Source organism: Cryptomeria japonica, chromosome 11, assembly GCF_030272615.1.
Source record: "Cryptomeria japonica chromosome 11, Sugi_1.0, whole genome shotgun sequence".
In the NCBI taxonomy this organism is placed as follows: Eukaryota; Viridiplantae; Streptophyta; class Pinopsida; order Cupressales; family Cupressaceae; genus Cryptomeria; species Cryptomeria japonica.
This window is the reverse complement of record NC_081415.1, coordinates 347204196-347216080: the sequence shown is the minus strand read 5'-3', so window position 1 is coordinate 347216080 and position 11885 is coordinate 347204196. Positions and strand designations below refer to the sequence as shown.

General features: G+C 41.5%; 1 protein-coding gene across 1 annotated transcript; it reads right to left on the bottom strand.

Moving 5' to 3' along the window:
• Positions 1-327: 327 nt before the first annotated feature.
• On the bottom strand, positions 328-1181 carry LOC131075401 (uncharacterized mitochondrial protein AtMg00860-like). Its single transcript, XM_058012241.1, has 2 exons — positions 934-1181; positions 328-712 (listed from the first exon to the last, which is right to left on the bottom strand). Exons 1-2 carry the CDS (start codon positions 1179-1181, stop codon positions 328-330), a joined length of 633 nt encoding a protein of 210 aa, XP_057868224.1.
• Between the last annotated feature and the right edge of the window lie 10704 nt (positions 1182-11885).

Below are 11885 nucleotides of genomic sequence, written 5' to 3'. Positions count from 1 at the left end.
TTTGACATACTCAATGTCAAAGTCGTAAGCCTGTAGCTTACTCACCCATTTTTGTTATCTTTTATTCAGGTCCCTCTAGTGCATGAAATGTTTAAGATTGTTATGATCAGTCTTAACAACAAACTTACTCCCCACAATGTACTATCTAAATTTCGCAAAAGCATGCATTATGGCAAGCATCTCTTTGTCATATATGGAATATAACCTTTCAGCTCCTCTCAACTTCCTGCTTTCAAAGACAATAGGATGCTTGTCTTGCATGAAAACCGCACCAACACCTTCTCCTAATGCATCACATTGTAGCTCGAAGGGCTTGGTGAAATCTAGTTAAACCAAAACAATGCACGAGCTCATAATCTCCTTAAACTGATCAAACACCGCTTGTGCCTTTTCTGACCATTCAAAGGCTCCTTTCTTAGTGAGATCCGTGAGGGGGGCAGCCAACTGAGAGTAACCCTTCACAAACCTCCGGTAGAAACCACATAGACCCAAGAATCCTTTCAAATGTGTTATGTTTTCAAGTGGAGGCCTATCAATGATAGCCTTTATCTTTTCAAGATCAACCTTCACACCCTCTGCACTGATAATGTGACCAAGATAGAGCAACTCTCTCATGCCAAATTCACATTTCAACTCCTTTGCAAACAATAACTCAGACTCCAGGATGCTAAGTACCTCATCCAAATGTTGTAAGTGCTCGGTCCATGATTTACTGAAAATAAGGATGTCATCGAAAAAAATGAGCACAAACTTCCTTAGCTACTTCTGAAAAATCTTGTTCATGCAAGACTGGAATGTGGCAAGAGCATTAGTGAAGGCATGAATAAGAATTCAAAATGCCCAAAGTGGCATTTGAAAGTTGTCTTCTCAACATCTGATGCCCTCATTCTGATTTGATGGTAGCCTGATCTAAGGTTAATCTTTGAAAAGAACACGACACCATGTATCTCGTCAATGAGCTCATCTATCCTCGGGATAGGGTACTGATTTTTTATAGTTTTCTGATTGAGTGCTCGGTAATCCACTCCCATGCGCATGGTCCCATCCTTCTTCTTAACCAAAACTACAGTCAAAGCAAAAGGGCTCTTCCTTGGCCTAATGTATCCCATGTCAAGAAGCTCCTTAATGGCTTTCTCAATCTCATCCTTTTGCTTCTTTGGGTACCGATAAGGAGTAGTCATAACAGGCTTAGCTCCCTCCTTCTTCTAGCTCAATGATGTGTTCAGTACCTCACTCAGAAGGTCTACCAGGAGGTGGATTCTCAAACACCTTACTCCTTTTTGTAATCAAAGCTTGAATGTCATCGGGATAACTTATTTTCTCTTCAAGTGAACTAGATGGCATGATCATGCACTCGGGAGGTATACCAAGAGGTGGATTCCCAAAAACCTTACTCTTTTTTGTGATTAATGCTTGAATGTCTGCAGAATAGCTTCCCTTTCCTTCAAGTGAACTTGATGGCATTATCATACACTTTGCTTCCCATTCCACTTGGTCATGGCGGATCAGTCGCTCCATCCTCTTCAGTGATACAATTCTGAGACCACCAGTAGACATTCCTCGCAACACTACCCTCTTCCCATCGGACATGAATTTCAACACCTAGAGATCTCAGCCACTGAATGCCAAGGACTGCATCATCAGTCCCTCCTATGCTCACCACAAAGAAGTCATCTCGAATCTCATGGTTTCCCAACTTCAAAGACATGTTGGAAATCATCCGATTGCATGATATGGTGGAGCCATCAGCTACCATGACTTTGAATCCTTCAACTTCCTCAGTTACTAGCCCACTATTTGCAACAATTCTTTCATCAATGAAGTTATGAGTGGCTCCTATATCAATAAGAGCTATGACACGGTGCTCTCCCAGCACTCCCCGGACTCTAAAAGACTCATTCTTGTGAAGGCTCATGAGTTGAGCAACCACACCTCTATCATCTTTTTCACTTTCAGGCCCTTCAGGAGCCTCTTCATACTCGCTGTCCTCATTTTCATTCTGTTGTTCGAAGATTTCAGAATCTGATCCATCAACTGAATAGGACTCCATTTGATGTAAATTACCTTTCCCATGACACTTATGTCCCAGGGCCCAAGGTTCTCTGTAGGAATACCACAAATTCTTCCTCTGTAGCTCTTGGTGGAGCTCGTCATCCATCCAAGAAGAAAACTTCTTGGTCTAATTTGAAAACTTTTATTTGTCCTTTCAGAAAGGGAAAAGCTTGGACTGAACTTTAGTTTTAGGAGCAGCCAACTCCATACTCCTCGACTTCTTGATTGCTTCAGCTAAGGTGGGCGGATCAAATGCTTTAACCCAACCTTTCAAGGGCTTTTCAAGTCTTTCAGTGAATAGTACCACTAGCCTCTTCTTAGAAATACTATTGACCATAACTAAAAGATTCTAGAGTTCAGTTATGTAGTTGTCCAAGGAGCCTTGTTGTTTGAGTTGTGTGAGCTCTCTGAATTTAACCTTTGGGTCCTTAGAATCAAACCTTTCAATCACCTTGTCTGTGAACTCAACATATATAGTTATCAAATTATGACCAAGGGTGACCAACCCATGGTACCACCATTCGTGAGCAATACCATCCAAGTGCAAGGTAGCAAACTTGATGGCGTCTTCTTTGGGCATTGGCCTTAAAGACAAATAATTGTACAACTTCTGAACCCAAGCTCTAGCTGTGCGCTTATTGCTCCCATCAAAATGTGCTAGAGTGACCTTCCCAAGAGCTTGTTGATAGTCTTTTGGGGCGGAGTATCGGTTATCAAACCTCCCTTCCCTTTTCTTCTTCTGAATCATGAATTGAGCAAGAGACAAAATGTTTCGGATCTTCGTGGGAAGTGATGCATACTCCATGTAACATGCCCTTATCTCATCATCTACTGGGACTTCTACTACAGGTGGCGGTGATTCCTTAGGAAGGAATGCAGGTTGCAAGGGTCTTGACACCGAACCAGCTGGTATTCCACCATTGTTACTACTATGGTTGTTGCCATTCCCATTACCTCCTGAATTGTTAGAGGTGCTAGCATTGTATCCATTGGTTTTTTATTTTGACTTCGACCCCCACTAGTATTCTGATTCAGTGTGGCCAGCAACTGGGACATCATGTCCATCATAGTATCGAACTTTTTTTCAACTCTCTCCGCAGCCCCATTGGCATAATTTTGATATGATGTTCTCTCTGCCATTAAATCCACTAAATCGGCTGAATCAACCTCTTTCTCTCTGTTTCTCAAAACCTCGGAAAAGGTCTCTTCCACTGCCACTGATGGTATCTGATACTGCTGCCTTCTCTGTTCTCTGTTGTAGTAGCTAATATCTCTATCACTCATGGAGAGCCCTTAACACATAGGCTGGCAGGAAGAGTGGCTCTGATACCACTGTAATATCCCCAACAATTTTTTGTTTTGTTTTTTAACAGCTTACAAACACACCAATCACTCATTAGGGTTAGAATCATGCGATCCAAACTAGCTGAAAGGAACCCTACACCTTTTGATCACCGAGAGCCCAGACTGGGAGGGTGAAAGCATATGGTGTCAGGGGATTGTTAGATGCAACACTGAAAAACTGATTACAATATTGGGAGGCAAGTCAGCCCCTTCACTTTCCAGCAGGTAAAAACAAAGAAACTTGGCGGTAAACCATCCAAGGAAACAAGAACACAAACAAACACAAATCACTCTACCGAGATATTTCAGCGAGCAGACTTATCACTAAACGAACTCGACTCAATCGCTTATGCAGTGGGAGGACAATTACAAACAAAAATCACTCGACCACTTATGCAGCGGGAGGACTGAACTACAAACTAAATTAGAAAAACTGAAGGTGGCCAAGCCAGCCTCTTCCACTTATGCAGTGGGAATTACAATGAAGTTCTTCAGATACGATAGAGGTTAGTACTACTAACCAACAATTACAACGATGAGTACAATAAAGTATCAATGAACAAAACATTGAAAACTCAGAGAATTACAAGCTAAAACACAATTAGACAAATCCAATATAAAAATACCAACACTCCAGCGAGAGTCCAGCAACACTGAAAAGCTCACCAACTCCTCCAAACAGCTCCGAATCGCACTCAAACACAGGCAAACAGGAGATATGATCTAGGAGACCAAAATAGGAGCAGAAAACCACACCAAAAACACTAACAAAGAGTGGCACACAACTCGAGGCATCCCCAGGAAGGGGCGGCCAATAGCAGAAGTTCAATTTGCCACTAAAAATCAGAATGCACACCAAAAGCCATGCCGAAATAGAAGAATGATTGCCCTCCAAATACGCTTCCAATGAGTCGATACCCAGAATAATGGGTCGCAGAGGCAAGGAGATATGAACAATTCTTCGCTTTAGCCACACCAAACCAACAACACAGGAAAACACTACACACTCTGAAATTTTGAAACACACACTGAAATCTTCACCAATAACACACCACTCAACTAGGTATTGTATCTCAAGTACGAAACTGTGCAAGCTAGGAAGCCACAACTTCGAAGCTCAAATTCATTCACCATTCCGGCAGCATAACGGTATATTTTCTCCAAGATGCCCAAATGAGGCACCCAACCCTATATTAATAGATTTCTGAATCTGAAATCCAAATGCAAATGACGCCAAATTCACTTGAAATTCATTTCATTTCATTACATGACCCCCTCAAGACATGGCATCCACTTTTCCAAGTATGCCTACTCGCACATTTCCCAAGGCATACACTTGCAACATAAAAAATATTAAATACATGAAATATATGCATTTTGATGCCAATACCTAACTTAGGAAATAAAATGACTTAGGATAAATGATATTATTTTCCCCTCCTAAATCATTCCGCCCAAAAATAATCAGTGAAATAATTAAATATCAAACTTTAGGATAAAGTAATAATATTTAACTAAGCAATTATAAATCAACCACTGATCGTTGCCAAATCAACCATGTGAACTGTAGTGCAGAAAACAATAATCTAAACTGGATTGGAGCTCTTCTCAAGACTGCCAAAAGTAGCACTGCCTGAACTTGATAACTCAATGATGAACGGATAGTACCAAACCGGTACTGAGAGGGGGGGGTGAATCAGTACAGACAAAAACACATTCCTAAAACCGGTTTGTCAGCAGACATTGTGCTTTGGCAAACAAACAGTAACACCGGTCTTAAACAGAGTACAACCAGCAAAACCCGGAATAACTGAGACAAGCATAAACCGGTTGACACTTATCTTTTCATACAATCTAATACATCATTTCCATTTCACCCTAGTGCATGAACAGATAATCTATCATCAAAAATATAAATAGCTAGATCAACATGATTTACCTTCAGACACACATCACTTAAACCATCACATGAATAACACCACACATGACACACAGATTTTTCACGTGGAAACCTAACTGGGAAAAACCACGGTGGGGATGAATACCCACAAGCTATTTTTGAACTCGTTAGAAGTCCGCTCTGTTAGGAGCCTTGTCCGGTTAAAGACTGATACAATAGGTTCTGTTAGGAACCGATCCTGTTAGGGATCACCCGATTAAGGGATGGCTAGAATACCCTGTTAAAGGTTACCTTGTTAGAGGATTTCAAGAACTCAATGGTTTTGAGTCACCCTGTCAAAGGATTTACAGTAAGCCAGTTAAAGCTACCCTGTTAAAGGATTTCCCAACTGTTGAAGTGGTTAGAGATCAACAAGTATTACAATGATTTGGTAACAGCACTCAATGCCAATGCAGATCTGCTTTAGCTCCTCTTCACCTTCTACACTTACACTCTGCAGGTATCACTTCTCTCCTCTGGTCTGGCAAGAATCACGTATCTCTTCACTTGGATACACACACACAACTTTTGCCAACAACTTCAGAAATAAACACAACATCGACCTTATAGGAAACAGATAGGTCGGTAGCATAAACCCTAAACCCTAAACCTGTTAGGTTAAGCAATTCAAACGGTTCAATCCTGACCGTTGAGCACATTGCATTAAATGCAACAGTCTTGAACCGATCTCAAGAAGTTCTCCATCGTTCATTTTTTCACCGCTTTCATGGCGGCTGATAACCCTTCACGCGTTTTCACCATTTACAGACTTTGCACATTCCTGAGGTAGATAGGAACAATCTCCTTCATGCAAGATCCTTCACGCGCACAAGGCTGACGTGGCAACACGATCTGTTCTTCGTTACAATGCTAACTCATCACACAAAGTCACCGATTGAGTCACACAGGCTTGAAGCACTTGAACCGGAAACCCTGAAGTTAAGACTACCAACCGGTAGTCATACAAAGCTTCCATGTACCGGTTTCCATATCAACATGCCGGTTTACCTTGAACAAACACACCGCTTCACTTTGGCACATATACCGATTCACAATGTTATACCGGTTCTCACATATACCGGTTCTTGGTAGCATACCAGTTCTCTCTTCTTCACCAAATTGACATCAATGACAACATACAATGTCATCATGTCCTCATACCGGTTCACATAATGCCAACAGAACTGACACTTACAAAAAGTAGTAAGTCATGAAAACAACTCCGAAAAACATGCTCGTCGAACCCTGAGAATGAGCTCGGAAAACCCAAAAAAACCTCAAAATCCAGTCAGCTACCACCAACTTGCTAAAAATAGTAAGTTTTGTTGGTTGAAAATTTTGTAAACTTGGGGAAGTATACAAAATTGTGATTTCAACCACAGTGTGTGAGTAAAACTCTCCTAATTAAGGGAAGGCTCCCCCTATCTAACTACAACTTTAAAAATAAAATAGGATGAAACAACAATCTTTCTTCTTCTTTCAAGAAAGACAATATCCTTTTCTCTAAACAGAAAAGTGATAGCGATTTGATATAAAACAACAGTAACAACTTTTGAAATGAAATGAGAGAAAGGAAATGAAGTTTCCTAAAAGCTCAAAGACTTCCGTCACTTCCTTCGGGACGGGACAGCATTATCAAGCTCAAAGACTTGATTATGTGAAGTCCTATCTACCCTTTTCTATACTAATTTGATTAAGAACAAATTATAACATCACAAAGACTGAAATATCTTATCCTTTCTATATAAAACAATGGGAAGTAGTATAAGCTCAAAGACTCACAGCTATTTCTCACAAAATCTACTCCTAAATTCTCTTAAGAATAAGTGCAAGCACAAAGACTTACAGCTTTTCTCAAAAGAATATTTATTCTAATCTATATTAACCTCAAATATTTGCAGCACAAAGACTGCAAATCAAATTCAATTAAGTTCTTTGAAGAAACACTTGCAAGAAAGATAATATAGAACACAAACTCAAGAATGTAGCACAAAGACTCAAAGCTTGAGAAATTTCCTTATATTTCTTTCAATTCTTGAATTCACACATGAAAGCTCAAAGACACCTTTGCTGTAAATTTGGTAGAGTTTTTGCTTGCTTTCCCAAAAGATAAAAATTACAATAGACCCCTCAAGTATTTATAGAAGAGGAGTCTTGAGGAAAAGGTGGGAGGATCCTAACTAACTTGAGAGATTCTCTCAACCACCAAGACTTATTCGATAACTAACTAAGACTTATTCCAACTACAGTCCTAACTGAACACAACTTGTAGTTGTCTTACATGTAATTACAAAAGTGCAAGTAAAGACTTAAATTGCATTTTACAAAAAGGCTTTTACATGCAACTTGTCAAAAGAAAAACTACAACTAAAAGATTACAAATCTGGAAAAATACAACTAAGTGTTGAAAAACACTTAAGCTGCAGCACGTGAAAACATGAATCCTTCGAACTTTTGGATGATCATTTGTAGCTCATCAGGGTCCGGTTCATGGGTGTTCTTGGCCACGATCATGGTTTTGACGACAACATCGCTGCAACGAAGGATTGTGGCATTATTTCTCTCAAAGGAAGACTGAATCTCTCGTAAGTAACCTTGATAAGTCACTAAGGCTTGAATGGATGCTGCTGAAAATGGTTCGCTTTTCCACTCTTGACGGATCTTCAACTGTAGATCAGAAAGAACCTTTTCTTCTATCAACAATTCTCCATCATGACCTATGATGGTGCAAGAAGCTTTCTGACAATGAGAGACCATATCCTGAAAAACTTCCATTCGCAGCCTCATAGCATCATCAATGTCTTCAATAAGTGACTGTAAGTGTAAGTTATATTCATTGAGAACATGATTGTAAGAAAAATATCATACTTTAATTATAGAAGTTTTAAAATGCAAAATAAGGAATTATGATGCAAATTGTTAAACAATATTTCATTCCATTAATTTAGCATTGGACTGTGATGATCAAACTTGAATAAATTTGGTTGTGATCAAAAAGTCCTGAGCATTAATTTATGACCAATTACAAATTCCTTGATTGAATGAAGTAACTCGTATGCACTAGGACACAAATATGTTTCATGAAGTGTTATAATTCAAGTTGTAATAGTATACATCTTGAGAACTTCTTGTCAAATTTTACAAAATGGGTCATAAATAGTTGGTGAATAATTGGTGAATAATCAGATAACACAGTAGTTCCTACACGTACCAAGCATTCATGGAACAGAACAATTGTACATCGTAACATAAATGACAAATGATAATAATTAGACCAGAAAGTTATATCTTTATTCCAATGTCCAAAATTGTCCATACATCATCTCCCCCTGCTGAGGTTCCAACCAAACAATATATAGACCCGACGATTGGCCAAGTTGCCAACCGTCACCAACTCCCAACTACCCGACGGGAACCTCTCGGCAACAGCAAAACATAACCACACATAATACACTTATAATTATTATTCATACTAACATACGTTTTTACCCCTAACATTAGCCCCCCCAAAAATGTAGTCGTCTTCCAGACGACTCAGACAAGATAACTGAAAAACATAACTAAGACCGAGAAGAGGGAGGAGGCGTCCCTGTAGTGGTCGTTGTAGGAGGCTGTTGTCCGGCCTGGAGTTTCAGGTTCTTTTCTGTCGTTCGCGAGCTTTCTTTACCATGTGAGCAACTTCCAGTAGCTTTTTATCCTTTTGTTCCAGCTGTGAAGTGAGCGCCGCCACCTGGGCTGCTAATGCCTATGCCTCCTTCTCCTGTATGCTGCAGTGGGCCTCACAGGTAGTCATCTTCATTTCCATCTCCTTCCTCAGACTCCTCTCTACTGTGGCCAACTCTGCCTGCTTCTTACCCTCCTTTTCCAGGAGGGTTATGCACATCTGTTGAGCCTCTTTCTCCACTTGATGCTGCCGCATCTGTAAGTACACCTCTCGAAAAACCCCCTCCATGCTGCAGAAGGTGGTGCCTAAAGTGCCTGTACCTCCTATCAAGTGCCTGTGGGTCCAATTCTGAATCATATCGGGCGTACTATGGTCCGGCCACCCCTGCTGCTCAAAGTGTTGTGTGAACTCATCCTTGCACCCCTCAGTCATGAAGTGACACAGCTGTGTAGCGTCTACTGAATTGCAGGCCTCCATTTGTCCAATATGCTGAGCCATGCTGCGTGCAACATCAGAGAGCCCTTGTAGCTCCTCTAAGAATCGTCTGAGTGAGCCTGCTGGGTCATTCAGGTCGGGTGGTGTGATATGAAGTCCCGTGAAAGCTCCTGCCCTCTGCTTGTCCCTTCCCTGCTGCCGTTCCTGATCAGTGGATCTCTCTCCTACCAGATCTGGGATAGAGGTCTCTCTATCTGTGGTCATGCTTGGCCCAATGGCCATGTTAAGTGGTGCAGGAGAGGGGGGAAGGTGAGGGGCGAGGGCGAACTGCCCCAGCCATCCATCCAGTGAGGCGTCTATATCGTCATCTGTCAGAGTATCCAAGGCTGCCTCTAAGTTAGCTGGTACCGTACTGGTTTCTGCTAGCACCGTACCTGTTCCTGCTGGCACCGTACCGGTTTCTGCCGACACCGTACCAGTTTCTGCCGCCACCGTACCAGATTTTGCCGCCACCGTACTAGTTTCTATCGCCACCGTACCAGGTTTTGTTGGTACCGTACCGGTTTCTGCCTCCAAGTCATCCATACCGGTTTGTGCTGGTACTGTACCGTTTGTGATGGTACCATACTAGTTTCTACTAGTACTGTACCGATTTCTGCTGGTACCGTACTAGTTCCTACTGGCACAGTACCAGTTTCTGCTGGTACTGTATCGGTTTGTACTGGTACCGTACCAATTTTTGCTAGTACCGTATTGGTTTCTACTGGTACCGTACCGGTTCCTGTTGGTACCGTATTGGTACATGTTGGCACTGTACGAGTACCTGTTGATGTTGTACAAGTACCAATTACCTATACGGCGACATCGTTTTTCCCTAGTGCGGCCTCCTCTACCATTGTCTGGTTTGCCATACTGGTACGGACCATTGGGCCAACTACTACCTCTACACCGTACGGGTTAACTCGTGCACTTCCGCTCCTTGGTCGTACGACCTCTTCAATCTGTGCCAACTCTTCACTCAACTCCACATGGATGGCACAAATCTCTGCACAAATACCCTCAAACTTTTCATACAACTGCTCCCTGCGTGTACGAACGCCGCGAAGGAGGGGATTGTACGGATCCTGCACATACGGTACGTCTATTTTCTGACCGTACAGTATTTCTCCTTTATCCGTTGCTAGTTGTACAAGATCGTATGGCTTAGTTTCCTGTGGGTGCAATGTTTCGCCGTACGATATTCTTCCCCTTGCAGGTCGTACATCGTACGGGCTATGCCAGTCTCCCTTCTTTGTCGACCGTACGCCGTACAGATAACTCAAACACTCCCTCAACTGGCGTACGTCGTACGAGTGATCCAGTACAAGGTTTCAGTCATCCCCTACGAGTATCACCTGCGGGTCCTCGTCCTTGCCTAGATTGATTTTTTTCACATCCCTTTCCTCGTACTTGATGGGTTTATCCCATTCAAACTGGTGGGTTGGCGTGTCGTACATCCGTGCCATTCCCTCTTGGTATCTACCGCACTCCAAGGGAAAGGGTTGTTCTTCCATCTCGCCGCTTGATTCTCCTATCTCACATATTTGAAGCATGTGACACTCTAAGTGGAAGACCTCATAGTCCTCCATTTGCCAATGAAAAAGTCCCGCCAATGAACTGGTTCCATCCTCGGGACATCCGTCCAGTTCCAACACTCCTTCCTCGTCGGGTTCTTTCCCTCCTCTATCTCCTTCAGAACCCCACTCCCATATATTTGAATCTTTTGAGTCGGAATCCGATGACGCGAGCTCTTCGCTAACGGACTAGTTCCTTAGATCAATTACATACTTATGACCCTCAGAGAGGGTCCAGGGCGAAATCCTCAGGAAGTTTCATTAAGCCTTGTTTTAAAAATTAATATTCTCCAAATTGCATTAGATCGCCAAAATTGCTAATTTTGAGGCATTTGAAAAAATTAAAATTAAATTGGCATTAAATAAAAGACATTTTGGCATTTAATAAATTAATTTTAAGCCTTAAAAAATCGAACTTCTATCTTGGAGGCATTTAAAATTAATTTGTATTAAATTAAAATTAAATATAAAGTGCTTAAGGCCTTACTTTCATTTATTTTGCCAAGTCGGCCCCTTTTGTGGAATTTTATTTATTTTTTTTAACCTCTTTTTGCCAAGTCGGCCTAGAGGGAGCAAAAGGGTGAGCGCTCTATATATTGGAGGTGTTTTTTCACAATTCAAATCATTCAATCATTGCTTCAAGTGCGAATTTGGAAGGTTAATTGAAGGTGCGAAATCTGGTTTGCTTGGAGCGAATTTATTTCAAATGTTGGAGACTAGAAGGAAGTGGAGTTGACTCTTGTGAAGGCTAAAGGAGGTGCATTTTATTCAAGGGAGAGCTTTGATCTACATTTTGCTTAGCGAAATTCATCTATTTTTGCATCATTTCTTAGAGTTA

Bases quoted from the DNA above. Each gene is read 5' to 3' on its own strand.
- LOC131075401 (XM_058012241.1), bottom strand. From the start codon at position 1,181: ATGACTACTCCTTATCGGTACCCAAAGAAGCAAAAGGATGAGATTGAG. The intron at 713-933 runs GTTCTTTTCAAA...CCTTATTTTCAG, and splicing joins GACGAGATACATGGTGTCGT to TAAATCATGGACCGAGCACT.